Source organism: Sycon ciliatum, chromosome 1 (assembly GCF_964019385.1).
Source record: "Sycon ciliatum chromosome 1, ocSycCili1.1, whole genome shotgun sequence".
NCBI lineage: Eukaryota > Metazoa > Porifera > Calcarea > Leucosolenida > Sycettidae > Sycon > Sycon ciliatum.
In genome coordinates, this window is record NC_088643.1 from 45,842,055 (window position 1) to 45,858,973 (window position 16,919).

The 16,919-nt window shown below is 48.4% G+C and overlaps 1 protein-coding gene across 1 annotated transcript; it reads right to left on the minus strand.

Annotated features, from left to right (window-relative positions):
- Positions 1-874: 874 nt before the first annotated feature.
- On the minus strand, positions 875-16,230 carry LOC135828605 (uncharacterized). The gene is made up of 7 exons (XM_065341036.1): positions 15,623-16,230; positions 8,230-8,517; positions 7,116-7,529; positions 5,724-6,833; positions 5,007-5,162; positions 4,124-4,175; positions 875-3,357 (listed from the first exon to the last, which is right to left on the minus strand). The coding sequence occupies exons 1-7, from the start codon at positions 15,699-15,701 to the stop codon at positions 1,257-1,259; spliced, it is 4,200 nt and encodes a 1,399-aa protein (XP_065197108.1). The 5' UTR covers positions 15,702-16,230; the 3' UTR covers positions 875-1,256.
- Between the last annotated feature and the right edge of the window lie 689 nt (positions 16,231-16,919).

Genomic DNA, 16,919 nt, shown 5'->3' on the forward strand with positions numbered 1-16,919 from the left:
TGCTGTGACTCTGATCGACTAACGGACTAACAGCCGTGCATGTACATGAGCATGTACAAAGAGGATCCGGAGCTCTGTTGTTTCCAATGGTCTTACCCCCATGTCGTGGCAAGTGTTATATACAATATCACGATGGTTTTGAAGGAAAGAAAGCTGTTCTGGTTCTCCGTCAGGGGGGGGGGGGGGGGGGGGATGCAAGCAAAACGTGATCCGGGCCGGGGCTACACAAGGTGTGCCCCGGCTTGTAGATGTACGCAAGTGCCGAAATCACCATGAAAATACTACTTGGCAACTCACTCTGTATAAATACATTGGGTCTCGGTAAAGTTTGGATGAAATATGATAAGGCCCAAACAAATAATGACCTTGTTTCCGGTCGCCCGACCGGGCCACTTCTTCCCAAATTCTGAAACTTTTTTTGGTGCCAAATGTATACAAACGGTGGCAATGCCATGTGAGCAAGTGCACTGAACAAGTCATAACTCAGTCAAATCTCAACCGAATTCCACAATCAAAACACCTACTAGGTAGCAAAGATTCTCAGCTGTCGGCTCGAAAACCTCCGGGGTCGATACGAGCTAGAATAACGGAGCTGGAAGGACTCGAACTGTTTGCTTGATTTCTCAGGATGTACGAAAACAGGAATACACCACATGCTGTACGAGAACAGTGAGTCAGTACGCAGTCAACTAACTTTGACATTGATCCTTGCCGTGATATATGTACAATGTACATGTGTAGGTGCTCTTGTCCATCAATACCACAACAATTGAGGAACCAAAATAAAATATCCAAAAAAAGTTTCATTCCGGCCGACCGAGTCTCCTTTTTGGGGGGTTGCTGACCGGAAACAAGCCTATTTTTTGTTTTGGCCTAAGGTTATGTCGGGATGCCTTCTTCAACAATAGGTTTTCACTGCGAGGCAGTCTCTGTATGTTGGCATCAATACAGCCATTGTGTTGGTGAACTTTTCTCATGAGATTTGCAGTGTTAGAGGTAACTCAATCTCCGATGTAGGGTTGGAGCAGTTCTACTATACTGTTACGTACTGTGAAGTTCAAGAACATGACTGTTCGGGTTAATCAATCTCTTCTAGAAAAAGTAAATGTGTTGATTCAATTGTAGTTACACATGCTAGACGTGTAGGTAGGGAGGTTTGCTATGTGCTTTGCAGCTGTCTCTTGGCATTGTAGTCCAGGATACTCCTAGCAAACCCATATCTCTTTATTTTGTGTTCAAGGATACGCCTGGCAATGCTATCTCTTTGTGTTGTGGTCGAGGATGCGCCTGGCAAATGTGCGTCTTGGCACCTCGGGCGTGTTCACTGGTGAATCGAACCTCTCTGGGCGCAGTGCCGTCAGGCTCAGCGTGATACTTCGCTCTTTCTTTGCTGCTGCAATTGCCTCTTCTTTTGACACTGTTGCTGTTGCTACTTCCGGTTTTTCTGGTGAGGCTGCCGCTGGTGCAGTGACGTTAGCAGTTACCGTGCGTCTCTTCTGCTGCTGTTGCTGTTTTTTGTGCTTGGTTTCTGCGTCACTCTCGTCACTGCTCGACTGCTCTTTGAGCACTTTGCGCCACTGTCCTGGACGGCGCTGAGATGATGAATTCTTGCTTCTGCTGTCCTCGCTGTCCGCGAGGCCGCTATCATTGCCGAAACTCTCCCGCCGTGCTGCAATGAATGCAGATACCGTACCGGGCGGAGGTATTGTGGCCGAAGATCTCTTCTTTGTAGTCACTCGTATCTTGGCGTATGGCGGCGTTCTCTCTCCTTCGCGCTGCGGCTGGTCGATGATCACTTCCAATTGCTGTTTGAGTTCAGTTTGACTTCCCTCGGACTGCTCTGCTCGCGTGGTGTTATCTGTACTGATACCCTCGTCGTCACTGAAACGCTCCAGTGTGCGGCCTCGGAAAGAAGATGCTGTGTGCACGGTGTTAATTGTTTCCCGGTCATCTGAGCTGAGAATGCTCAGTATCTGGGGTACGCGTGCGTACGGCTGCGCATCGTCGTGGCTGGCCAACTCCAGGTCCTCATCTGAGCGCAGCATTTCTGCAAACATGGGTGGTACTCTTGCGTACGGCACAATGTCGTCATCGATGAGCTCCTCCTCAAGCTGCTGCCTGATCTTCTGCAGGTCTTCGTACGGCTTCACTGTCTTCTGCTTGGCCCCGCCGTGCTGCTCCAGACGTTCGTACCTTGTACCGTCTGAATCAGTGTTGCTCTCTCCGTCGTCATCGTCGTCTAGCATTTCTTTCAGCGACTTCTCACCTGCCGCTGCTGCACCTTGGGCCTGGGTGTCGTGCACCTGGCCACGCACGGTTTTCAGGTCTTCGTAGCCGCCGTTGACTCGCTCGTCATCGCTGCTCAGTGCTACATCACTGCCCGCAGATGCTGCCAAGTCTTTGTTGGAGCCGGCCTGTGTTAATTTGGATAGCGGGTGGTTGTCTTTCGGCAGCGGTGGCAGATTGTCGGATATTGTGCGTCTCTTGGCAGTCGCATCGATTCCGGGGCGGGGTGAGTCTTGCGTGACTTGTCTCGGTAGGGCACTGGGTGTATCGTACGCCTCTGAGATTTCATCAGCCGTTGCAAGGACTTTCAGCACTGTAGGACTTCCCTTGCTTGGCGCGTCGTAGCGCTGGATGAGGTCTTTGATGGAGGATTGTCGTCTTTGCTTCCTTGCAGGCTGCTGCTCATCATCTCCGGAGTAGCTCTGTATGTCATTGCTAGTGATGTCTGTCAGCTTGTATGGGTTGACCTCGGTGGACTGCTGCTGCTGCTGCTGCTGCTGTTGCTGCTGCTGGTGGGACTGTCTCTTTGATTGCCTGTGCGCGGTGGTGAATATTGCAGAGTCGCTATCGCTGTCTAAACTCACAGCCGTCACACTGCGATGCGACAGAGATGAGTTTCTCTGCGTGGTGGCATTGCTGACTTGTGATCCGGCCCGCGACAGTGAGGACACTGTGCCGGACGGGAAGTGAGACGAGACGTCTGACTCGCTGCCTCGTAGCTGGGGATCCCGTTTACGCATGCGTCTGCTCGGCTGTGTGCGTATCAGGTCGTCAAGCTCGGCAGCCAGGGCATTCTCCATCGGGTCAGAATGATGCTTGGAGAAGAGCGCTAACTGATCTTCATCAAACTGCAACGGCTCTGCGTTACTGTCATGATCTGATGGTAGTGTTGTTGTCAGCGTTACGGCCGAGTCAAATTCCTGGCGCAGGTGGCTCGTGTCAACTAGTTCTAGGGCATTGCCTACGCCGATGCCAGTGGGATGTGTCCTGGACGTGTGGTGTGAACCGCCCGATGAGGCGCCGGGTCGTACAACGGGCATATCCAGCCGTATAGGTTTGTTCTCATAGAGCCTGAATGGATACAACACCACACAACGCCATGCAACACCATACAACACCATACAACGCCATACAACATGGACGCAGTTCGTTGCAAGCATTAGCAGCGGGGTTATGTGAACATGCACTTAAGCAAGTAATGGCATGCAACGGCAGGACGTACTCACTACTGATTCACGGTGCTACAGTACCTGCTGCTGGGTCACTATAACTAATAATAGAATTCGCATCGGAGTAGAACAGGACGTTCTGCCTCAAGTGCTGTCCTGTTAACCGTGGTATTTGTTTGTTCATTTATAGAACATTGTTCTGGACCTGATGAAGATATAGGTCAAGTCCGAATGATACGTGTCCTGACAGTCCATGCATGTTATACTGGGTGTGATTGGGTTAGAGATAACTACTGATAGTCTGTTACCTGGTTCTTGCAATACTTGTGAGAACAGTTCATTGGGTAGTTCCAAGTCTCGCACACACTGCACTAATCAAGTGTCCTGGCGATTGCTGAGCTACTTCAGAGAATGATCGGCTAGTGCAGAACGCATTATTTCTGGTTCCGGCAGATGCTATCATTCAGACTCGGCATGCACTACTAGTACCATGACTAGTTCAGTGTCTGCAGTTTAGTTCTAGTGTGTAGTACAGCTAGGCCGAACAGTTAGTGTGATGTCGCAGTGTGATTAGTCTTGTATTTTCGTATGCTGTCATACCTACTACTTCGAAGTATATTGTAGTATACCTAAGCACATTCTTGTTTACTCTACCAGTCGGTACTAACCATCCAACTGGACCTGTCAGTGTGGATCTTCTTCCAGTGCCCGTATGTGATCCTGCGCAGCAGAAAGAAGTAGATGTACTCGTACTTCAGTAGTGGCCAAAGAAATCCGACCCGCGAGTCAAAAGTAGAGCAGCGTTTACATTTCAATTACATCGTGCACGGTCCAAAAAAAAAAGAACACCCGATGGCCGTAGGGACTGCTTCCACCCTGGCGCTGCTTTTGGCACGTGGGGCGGATTTATTTGGCCAGGACTGTAGATGGAAGTGATGGTGACTGCAGTTTAACTGAAGGGTAGACATGTACACAGCGAAGAGTTGTTCCACCAATCGCATCATGATGCACTTGTGCAAAGTCAGCAAAGGTCAACAGTGAAGCTGTGCTTTCGTTGAGTATTTATAATGCTCACACATATGGGAGTTATTATGGGGGGAGAGAGAGAGAGAGAGAGAGAGAGAGAGAGAGAGAGAGAGAGAGAGAGAGAGAGAGAGAGAGAGAGAGAGAGAGGCGGGGAGAGAGAGAGAGGGGGGGGGGGGGGAGCAGGAGACGGAGGGAGAGTGCGTGTATGGTTGTGTGTTAGGGTGACTGTGGATCGAGATTAGAGTTGGGGATAAACAAATGTGTGCACTCTTGTGGAGTTGTACGTACCGTTGAGGTATCAACTCATGTTGTACCGGCTCGGTTGATCAATGCTACATTTGTGTCATTATTACTCAGTCTTCGTAATTGTTATGTGTGCAACTGCAGCGCTTGTGTACATGTGTGCGTGGGCATGCACATGTATGCATGCACGTGTGCATACATGAGTGCATGCCGGAAAAAACCGTTTGAGTGAATGCATGCCTACGTGCTGAACGAAACTTGTAGTTATGTATCATGCCTCACCTATGAGCAATTCGTTGTCAGCACTGCCACGAGACCTTTCCCTCCTCCACATGACACACTTGTAGCAGAGAACAGCAATGGCGATGAGAAGGAACGTGGAGCCTAGTACGCTTGGAATCACAATGTAGAGGAGCATTGACCGCAGCCGTGATGTATCTAATGGCGGTTGTGCAGAGGCAGAGAAAAAGGACAACATATTAAACTGACTAGGTGCGGAGCATTGACATAAGCTGCAGTCATGATGTCATCATGATGTCATCATGCCATCATAACCGACAAGCATGTAATCACCTCTCATTATCATGATTCTGGTGGAAGCATTTTTTGATTTGTTCGGCCATACCATAGTCTTTTGTCTTTGTCTGTGATATGGCATGGGCACATGGGCTCCTCCCTAGCAGTGGACATGTGTTGGTGGCCAAACAGTTCCTCAGGCCATGGCCTGGCCAACCTTAGCGGCTTGGCTGTCCCTGTGATTGGCATTGCCCCCTGGTCAGTTGAGTCTGAAGCAACCGTAGTAAAGTTGTGCTTTCTGCTGATCGTCAAAGCGCTAAACTCAAGCAAATGCAACAGATTAGGAGTGTTCCCTCCCTTCTCCTGCTGCACAGCAAGCTCAGTTGTGTGGCTACAAGCTTCATATTGTAAAAAAAAGAAGTCATGCTCCTTGCCAGTTTGTAAAACTACCGTCTAATTATGCAATCATGACTACTAACTAACCTTCGATGCACTTGACTTTCTCTGGCAGTGGATTCCATGTTCCGTTTCCCACGCACGTGGATCTCGATGTGTCTGGAACGTAGGTGTTGTTGCATGAATAGTGCACGGTGCTGTTTGCACCTGATCCCGCCCTGCTGGCTTCCAGGTGGCTGTCCGTGGTATTGACCTGACCGCACTCAATGTATACACAGGCCGGTGCTGTATCGGCACTCCAGACGCCGTCCGCACCGCACACGATCACCGTTGAGGTGTTCTTGGTGACGGTGATGTAGTACCCATGGTTACAGCCATACAGGACCCGGTCGCCGGCATTGAAACCGCCCTGGTGCGATCCGTTGGCAATTGCCGCTGGTTCTCCACAAGTTCTTGTACATGTCCAGTCAGGCTGTGGTCGCCATTTTCCCGAGCTTTGGCAAACAGTCTTATTACTGGAGCCTTGCAGCACAAACCCTTCATCGCAGGCGACATCCACTGTGGAGTTGACGCGTGCGGCAATGCCAGTGTAGTTGAACACCGTTCCGTTCTGCAGCTCATCCAACGCCCGGCACGTGATCCAGCCGCACACTGCAATGCTGTCATTCCACTGCCCGTTGCCGAGTCGGTGCGTGTGCGTAGAGCCATTGATTGGCCGTTGCCCATCCAAGCAGTGGCAGAAGAAGTCGTCGACATCGGCTGGTATCTGTGTCTGGTTTAGGTTACCGTCGCACATGGTTTTCTTGCATTCTGGTAGCGCCGCATGTGACCATTCACCAGTTTCCAAGCACGTCGAGCTCTGACTTCCATTCAATGTGTAGCCTGCCTCACAGCTGAAGCTCACCACCATGCCGTATTCTAGCGTGTTACCCGTGTCATTCTGCACTAGTAGCAGCTGCGAAACTGCCAGTGCATCACACTTGAGGGGTACGCATTTTCCCACGCCATCATTTAGAGAAATCCAGTTCTCGTCTGCGCCGCACGTGAATGTTGCGTTGACTCTATTGTCGGTGCTGAGGACGTGCCCACGAGCACATACTACTGTTATCATGTCCAGATAGTTGTACTCACTCTGTACTGGTGATGTCAGCGATAGGTCGTAGTTCGCGCCCATGTACTCCGACTGGGAGCAGGTCGCTGCAGGGTAAGCATACATATGTTTGCACACACACACACACACACACACACACACACACACACACACGCACGCGCGCGCACAAATGCTACTTAGTACTTGCAGAGATCGAAGTGGACATATTGTATGAATAATGTTGGTGCTTCGGTCGGATTGAATATCCTTAGCTGAACGTTTGCATCCCTTTCAGCTGGGTGATGAGTTTATGTGAATCGAGGGTATGTGTACTGAAGTATCACCAAGCTAGCAGTGTGACCAGGGAAAAAAGACAGTGCCGCACTCACCTAGTCTGCACGATGGCAGAGTGTCTGGCCATGACCCATCCATGGAGCATTCCAGCGTAGCCGTACCGTTCAGGAGATATCCATCATTGCACTTCACACCGACCGGACTGTCGTACATGAATCGGTCAATCTGGCTGATGTTGGAGTCGGCAATGTCCAGCGTATCACAGGTAATGAGAAAGCACCTCTCTGGAAGCATGTTCACTGGTGACCAGTTTTCCGACGCTACGTACCACCGGTAGTCATCCTGGTCGATCTCTACACATCTCACGGTTAGGCTCAACAAGCTCTTGTCCTTGTTGATCAACTCATATCCAGCTGGGCACGACAATTGGAAGTTACTTTCCACACAGACATTCTGTGGCACTGCTGGTGTGATGATGCCGGTGAAATTCAGTAGTGCTGGGCACAGACCTGGACCACCGCACATGCAGGACAAAGCAAGGTAAGGCGGGAGAGAGCAGGAGATTGTAAGGTAAGGCGGGAGAGAGCAGGACATTGTAAGGTAAGGCGGGAGAGAGCAGGACATTGTAAGGTAAGGCGGGAGAGAGCAGGAGATTGTAAGGTAAGGCGGGAGAGAGCAGGACATTGTAAGGTAAGGCGGGAGAGAGCAGGACATTGTAAGGTAAGGCGGGAGAGAGCAGGACATTGTAAGGTAAGATTCGCGGCATCATGTTTTGCTGTTATCCGTGATCTGCACGTGTGCTCGGAAAAAAATCTATTCTGCGTTGCTTTTTAGTAACAGTAGATCTACTAGCGCCATCGCGGGAATCGATCGTGGGGCCAACTATCACATTCAAGAGACAATTGGCAACAACAACAACAACAACAACAACAACAACAACAACAACAACAACAACAACAACAACCACCACCACCACCACCACGACAACACAACAACAGCAGCAGCAACACCATTTTCATCGTGAGGATAAAGATTTACATGCATAACAGAATCAGCTTCAGTTGTTATCAAGAGTAGATAACCTCCCACTCTTGTTATTATTACTAATACTTCAACAGGGCCTGGATATGATGTTTTCTGTTCCAACCAAGCTAGTAGCATACAGTGGCCACACATGTATTTAAAAGTGCCTATTGCAAAGATACTTACGGCAATCATCACTAGTTGCTGTCTCACTAATTGTAGATTCTCCGAGTGTGTCATTAGTGGGGAAAACGTCGGCTGGCAGAGTTGTATTTGCACTCACTGGCAAGAAGACCGGACTGTCTGTAGGTATTGTGGTGTTGTCACTAGGGGTAGTTGCCGTTAGCGACATGGTGCTGTTGCTAGGGAAAGTCGCCGTTGGCAAGGTGGTGGTGTTGCTAGGGCTGGTTGGCAAGGCGGTGGTGTTGCTAGGGCTGGGGACGATTGGTGCTGCTAGTGTGCTGCTGTTATTTGCTGTAAACACACAGAGGACACAACAAGAGTTGGTAATTGGCTGCTTCAGTGACGTGATACGTGACTGCACTGCATTAAAGTTGTGGTACACATACATGTACATGATTGTATTGTATTATCTGATGCACCATTTCCATTGACACAGTCACCAGTGCAACAGCAATACCACTTCAGATGTGGCGAATTGCAATTGGCACAGTCACCAGTGCAACTGCAATACCACTTCAGATGTGGCGAATTGCAATTGGCACAGTCACCAGTGCAACTGCAATACCACTTCAGATGTGGCGAATGTCTTTGATTGTATGCACACGTACAATGTACGTGTATGCGCTACCTGTGTTTTATTGACCAATGATTGGCCCAATTGCCATGAAACAGCACGAGTTACAGCAATAGTTCTACAACATCTACCATGACAGAGTAGTCTCGTCAAGTTGAGAAAACATGGGAAGGTAGAGGATATTCACTTATTCAGTTGGTGTGCTGTCATGTACATGTCGCTGTATTCGACAACTGAAAGCCATGTAACAATGTTACCATTGAATTTGTGTCGATACTGACTCTGGTTAGGTACCATCACTGAAATAGCATGTGATACTGACTCTGGTTAGGTACCATCACTGAAATAGCATGTGATACTGACTCTGGTTAGGTACCATCACTGAAATAGCATGTGCAGTTTGCCCTTGGCGGGTAATGCTCGAAAAATTGTCAGGTGGCAGAACCATACAACCCGTATGGCAGACACTTCCTCGACTTCTACTCCATGCAATTTTTCCACATACCAAACATGCATGAAACATACCAGAAAAAGTACCAGTACCAAGTTCTGCCAAGTGCTACATGAACATTATACATTGTACATGTACATGTATGTGCAGCTAGGGGTTAACAGTACCTTTTAAACACTCAGTGCTGTGGGGCATGAGAAGTCTAGGTCACTACTACAGCTCTTCCACACTTTCTCACTTTCTTCATGACACGTGACATGTATACTACTTGCACGTAACAGGTAATTGCCAGGCGTGATGTACACTGTACACGGTATGTTCATGCACAATGCACAATGCAAAATCATGGTAGTGCTGACTCTGCACCGTTGCACTGTCACACTTGCGTGTGATCTGATCCGCTTGCTGGCTCTGCAGCCGCCCCATCAGCAGGTAACACCAGAGGTGCAGCAAGGAAAACACACAGAGAGATTCCAATGTTTGGGTGTAGCAACTGTGGATCACGGAGATTTGGATCTCTTTCAGCTGCAATTGTGATTGAAAGGTGTTGAGTTTCGTTTCGAAACTTTTCCGAGCCAGTAGGCGAATTCCATCCACTTGAACTGTCAGTATAGGCAAAAGTATCTTTTGCACTATAAGTGGAATGTACTCACACATTGTAATATTTCCCAGGCAGCAGTCAAGCGAAGTCCACCCTTCACTTCTGTGTTTCAAGCGACAGACCTCTTCACTGAAATACGAAGAGGGCATTGTGGTGCAGGGCACAGCTCTGAATTCCTCGTTTCCACGCTAATGCTATATTTGTGTGTACTCTATTGTTGTTACTGTTGTTGTTGTTGTTGTTGTTGTTGCTAGGGTTGAAAATGATATGCAGTTTAATTATCTCTAATTAGTCCATGGATAGGATCTAGGAATGGTCTAATTGCCTATCCGTTATCTGATCGTAATTTATTTACGAGTGGAAGGCGGCATTGGCATTGCTTTCTATGTGTCTCGCAGTTGAGTGGTTCATGTCGATTGTGTTCTCGGGCACGCCGAACTACTATGCACCGTGCCTGTTCGCCATTTTCTTCTAGACCTGAACTGAAGCGTGAAGGCTGTGCATGTAACTGAGTATTCTAATCATGCCCGCAGCTCATGTTTACCTCCTTCGCCGGCGTTTTTCAAGAGGATCTGGCTCCAGGCGTTTTCTGTTTTCTGCGTTTTTACAGGGCACTAGTACTATAGTAGTTGAAAGTCATCTTCCATTTCACACAATATCAATGTCATGGTTGTTGTGATCATGCCATTCATGGTGTCGGGTTTAGCCGCCGCTGGGCACTGGCCTGGGCATTGACCTGGGAGTTGTAAAATATCGACTAAAATGGCACATGTCTTCACTGACTTGAGTCTCATTTGCGCTCCTACAATGTGGGTCACATGATCCGACTATCACGGTCAGCCTTGCCATGTCTCTTCAAGTTCTAGTGCAGTTCCTCATTTTATTACGAATACCTATGGTCCATACCTGCATCCCGCTAGGAGAGTGGCTTGACGTAAATGTACAATGGCCACCGTGGTCTTGCTTGTAACTACGAGTCGAGTACGTGTATAATGTACATCACGGTATGTTCAAGTTAGTTGTCAACATGTAAGGTTGGCAATTATTACAGATCTCACACCTTAACCCTATCCTGGACTTCTCGGACTTCTAATGCGACTCTCGCCATTCCCCCTTCTCGGCCAATATCAGTGAGCAGAGAAGAATGTTGATGGAGTGTCAAGTTGCTCTAACCCATAATTATGAAACTGCCGTCCTTGAGTTCTGTCAGTAGTTTGCCCGGAAGGAACGTACCCGTAAGGATGGACTGTCAAAACGGTTCTGACCTGAGTTTTTCCAGTGCATACATGTACTGCACAACTGCTTGCACTATGATCGGCCCAGGCAGTATGACAGGTGTGGTGACAGATTGGGTTGTTGAATACAGCAGATCTCCTCCATGATCCATGTGCTGCACTACTCACTACATGTAGTAGCAAGATGATGTACATGTACATTATGAGATGATTTACTCTTATTTACTCTTGGTGGTAGTAGTAGTAGTAGTAGTAGTAATGTCAATGCCGCTGTCTAGACTTTGTCACCCAATCTCACAGCCTCGGAAAAGCTGAGTGGGGTCCTCAGCTTCTTTCTTTTGATCTGACAAACACTGAAAGTCTTCGAAATAGAACTCATTGGCGTGGGAAGTTGAAGGAGTTTTTCTATGATCTTGCCGCCCACAGTTACGTATTCCTCTGCTCAACTTTGACCACAACTCTACTTTGTAGGCAGTGTACGCCTACCCCTATTGCCATTGCACTCATCGTACATAGGAAGTCTTTCCATTTCGTTCTTTTCGTACATACGTAATAGGAAGAGTGCTACCCCCTCCCCAAACCGCTGAGATGGTGCAAGTATGGAGCACCCGCTGTTGAGTATCATCGAGTCTTTTAAGTTCTAAAAGCGATTCAGGATTGATCTGGGCTGCATATATGTAGTTCATATGTTATAATCGGCACCTGGACATTCCTGCAGTTGGCAGGCTCCTCAACAACTCTGCTTCTAATCAGCTACTAATCGCATTAGCAACCAGCTCCGTAGATCAATAATCACCCTGGTCCCAATGTACATTACAGGGTACGTATTATTGGATTGTCAATGTTGACCATCTTGGCACGTGCATCCATCTATTTATACGCCTGCACTGCACTGCACTGTACTGGATCATGGACGCACTGTTACATAAGGTACATACTGGTGTTCTGCTGGTGTGACACGTGACAACAACATCGTGGTAAGAATAACTCTGCGACTGGGTCACCACCACCACAAACTACAAGGTACTTCTTCGAAGCTTCCACGGGTTCCACGGGGTACTGAACAACACAGCATTAATGTTGTTTTAATAATAGTAGTATAGTTCGAATGAGCGACAGCATACTTTGGTTAAGGCTAGGGATGTTCCAGTTCCCGGCTAGCTAGCAGCTACTCCTGATTTCGGAGAAGGACATCAACTGATCAAGATCTGTGAAGGAATCGCTCCCACAAACGTCTTCCTGTACGTCATTGGAGTGTGTTCTATGCACACGATGGTTGAGCGAGTTCGAGACCATTGCTTCTGGTCCCATCACCCATGTGCATAGCACGTGACAGAGATGACCTACTCCGTCAACTGCATGCATGGCAATGTCTCAGTCGCCGCTGGCCACTCCCCATGGCTTCCAAACAAGACTGAGTTACCGGTAGTTGATCTGCATTCTGTAAACAGGACAGTACTCGCTAGGCAAAACAGATTAATGTTTGGTCTCTGCGGGTAGGATGTCAGTACTGTTTCTGTAAGCAAGTACAGTGTAATTGAGACGTCCCACGGTAGTACAGTACAGTGCATGCAGTAGTAGGGACATAGTCATTGAACAACATAATTGAAGGTAGTACAAGTACATGTCTTCGGATCTCATTCTTGCCAGGGTCTGACATCCTTGGAAGACTCTGAGAAGATGACACTTCCCGGAAAACAACCAGGAATTTGTAGAACAACAGTAAGCATGTACTTGCAAGTATCAACTGGACCATGAAACTCATCAGTCGGTTGAAAAAGGTGGACATCGTACAAGACAAACACAGGCATGTACAATACATGTAGCTCCGAAGTAAAGTTTGAGTGCGTCCTCTAAACAACGTCCAGCAGACCGTGCTCCGCACTGCGTTGGTTCTGACTGCTGTGACTCTCGAAGTCCCAGTGCTCAAGCGAATAGTGTTCAATGAGAGTCGACTAACCCGAACTTCCTGTAGGCAATGCGCGTGCGCGTGCGTACGTGAGCGGAGCAAGTGGTTGGCTATAAAATTGAAAAATGTATAATGTAAAATTGCAAAGTCTATGATACAGGCAGCTTGTACCTGTGTAGTATGTGGTGTGTTTTTCGCGTATACACAATGGCTATGTCATAACGTTCGTCTTGCCCCAGGCGTCAGCGACCAATGTTCCCGTGAAAGGCCCATGTTGGGAAGTCAGAAGGCCCCTTCGAAGAAGCTTCTTGTCCATGCGGATGTAGATGATGCCGACACCTCTAAACTAAAGGCTATGGAGACGACACCTCTAAACTAAAGGCTATGGAGACGTCGAGAACCCGTACGCTTTCATGCTCAGTCTCCCGATCACATTCACTTAGCCGTGTACTGAGTACTAGTAGCTGATTTAGAGATTACCATTATTTTCACCTGAAGAATGAAGCCAAGATGGAGTCCTCAAGGTCTAGAGAGACGTGTCGTGACAAGCAGCACAAGCTAATTTCCATGCCACTTACGCAGCCATGGGCGAAGAGTTCGTAATGCCCCCCACAGCTAGCACACTGACAGAGGTACGAGATTAGCATTGGGCCTCCTCACCGCAAACTCACGTCACCTATTAACCTATAAACAACGCACAATCAACTGACACTATTCGCGCATGAACATAATGATAGCGAACTGAGGTTGCTTTGCTTCATGACCACACCCTATCACCTAAACACGTACATGTACGTGGATGTCTTAGCTACTGGTAGTATTCAAGAACACGTTCAATGGAGAGGTCCCCTCCCAGTGTGTATATACCAAAGGCGGAACTGTCTACCGTCAAAGGAGACAACCAGACAGTAGTTGGTGGAGCAGACAATGACAATGCAGGCAAAAGGTGTCCGAGCTCCACTCACTAATAATCCTCTTACCCATTGCTACCGTTTTGACACATACAGCCAGGAGGTTCTTGCAGAGTATGAATCGAAGGAATCAATCCCATGTCGATTGGTGTTACTCGAATGTTTTGTGTTTACAATTACAGTACTATAGCTTTGCAACATCTTTCTAGGACTGTTTTAAACTATTTGCATGCGGATGTCTGTCAACTCTGTTTGACGTCCGTCATACCTGCGCTTAGGCGATATCTAGCAGGAAATCTAGCACGAACGATCGATCTGTACATATCGGTAAATTGATTTAACGTTCCCTGACAGTGGGACACACTTTCGTGGTTGAGCAAACCTTGGCATCTGGCGTGGAAAAGGAACTCACCATCGTGTCACGTGTTCACCACCACATCAGGGACCAGGTGGACACTCTCTGATGACTTCCATCACCAGTGCCAAGGCACTGCACTTGTGTCTCAATGCACAACATGTTAGTATCTTGCGCTGGCATGACGTTATTTGGGGCAATCTGGAGAGCTCCATATGTAGCCGCCCTTACGAAGTTACATTCTTCATGTAATTCCACAATATTTATCCCACGGCTTGAGCCACATTTCCTACTCTCATGCCTACAAGTGAAGTAGACAATACAGCCATGTATATGTACTCAATCTGCGGACAAAACTGTTTCGTCACAGGGATATAGGTGATGGGTTTCTGACCATCTGTAGACTGTTTGCTGTTCTCTGTACTACTGCATCACAACGTTGCCCGTCCAAGAGTCCGTTGCCTTTTAACGCTACAAGTGCTATGTGTGTCCGTCCGTGGATCGTCCTACCAACACGCCGTTCGGTTTTTTGCACGACTCCATGTCCCTGCCCTGCTTCAACCTCCCGGCATAATGTATCATCATGATGGTGCTCATCATATCTTCCAGTTTTCCTGGTCAAGTCTAGACTCGCTAAAGGCAGAAGAGGCACCTATCAGCTTCAGACAAACTTTCATTGTTCCACCAAACCTGCTAAATGCCTACTGGAGACAAAGAAACAAAAGGCTCCAGTGGGAAGGCGGTGTACCTTCAATTGATCTGCTCTCCTTTCTACTCAAAGGAAGACGACACAGAACACCTCTCTTCATTTGCTCTCTGCTTCAAGCGTCGTAAGCCAGATAGGAAAGCTAATAGTGTTAGTCTCAGATTCCATTGTGCCCAGCGCACGCTGGGATGGGAGATGCTGATGTAGCTGTGTGTGAGGCATGTGGCACACAGTCGTACATTATTACCCCTGCCCAGGGCCATACCACTCATACTTAGGTCAGGCCTTTGTGCTGGCCGCTCTGCAAGAAGGAAGAACGAGGACGTGCCCACTAACACTAATACTTCTTGCACAATACAATGCAATATTTGTAGACTAACGTAGTTGTAGCTTGTCCCGCTCTTCATTCACAATCGAATTACTCTGTACTACTGTGCGAAAGAGATGCTACACGATATCAGTAGGGCGATCGTGCAGCCCAGTAGAAGGATGTGTTTACCCAGCCCCAGCCCCAGCCCCAACCCGTCATGCGTAAGAGTGGCTACATGTAGCAGTTCTCACTGGCTACAATTAGTATTGATAACAACGAGTAGGAAACATTATGTGGCAAGGTGAGAACTTCACAACGCTTACTGGCCATCATGCTCTCCTTACCCTCCAGGCGTTCAGGGCCAAACGCCAGCAGACACACGAGAACAAGGTGCGTCAATGACCTCGCCATTGCCATAGTCATTGCGTGAGTATGCTTTGACCCGTGTTGGCCGCTTGCCGCTGCTGCTGCTTGCTCCGCCGGCGCTATCCGGATCAGCCAACCCGGACTGATGTGGAGATTAGTGTTGCGTCTGGCGGTAAGAACTGCGCTCTATCTGGCGAGCAGGTACACATTGAGTCGGCTAGTTTCTTTGATCTCAGTCAATCCAGGATTACCGAATCCACTTCTAGGAGAGTGTTTGAGTGTTTGACTCACTGAGCGCTGATTGAACGCTACTGTACTGCTGGACTAGGCTATGGGTGCAATGGTGACACTACATTTGCTCGCGAACAAGAGACCGCACGCAATCCTTGTTGGAAATGGTGCACCCAGCAAGTGCCTCCTCCGCCTCCTTCTCCAGGGTCCAGGCCTGGCACAGTTTCACAGCCTCATCTCTGACCGAGCTAGCTGGTCTATCAGCAGCATCATGCAGTCATACTTCACACAGATTTGTGTTTTATTTTTGCTAGTCTGAGCTCCACCAAAAGATCCAGCCATCTGCTTCAATAGTCAACATCAACGTCGCCCTCTGAGGCTCAAAGCCAACCGTCCCTTTTTCCCAGTCAAATCCGGTGCGAGCCGGGAGACAGGCTAGAGGAATTCCATTCTAGCGCCATTTTCGAACGTGTGGTCGATGGATGTGACAATCTTAGTCACATGCGTAGCATCGTTCCCTGCTGACGGGAATCTCAGCTAGGTTTTTCGCAAATGCCTGTGAAATCCTTCTGATCGTTGTCGGTGATAGATCCGCATGACGCGCCATGCTGCACACAGCGTGATTGTATTTTCGGCTCCAAGGTTATTGCTCCATCGTACGCCGTAATGCATGATTCTATTGATTGTACACGGCTGCACTGATTCATGTAGTTTGCCGTACAGCAGGGTGGTGGTCTTTTGGCATACCCGACAGAGTGTGTGACATCTCCCTAGGCATGTGTCATTACTAGTGCTGCACAGACGGACTGTCATTGTGTCAGTAATGTGACGCAGTGGGCCTGACTGGTCACTTAGTTGGTACATCCCAAACACGTAGAGTCTGTTGTAGACATGTACAATGTAAGGGCCATAGCCTAGGTAGCAGCAGGATCAGTAGAGTAGGTCCAGGTCCAGGTCCGTCCATATCCACGCCACTAGCACTGCATCATGGCGTGGCTCGGAGCAGACATGGCATGCAACCAGAATGGATAGGTTTCCAAGACA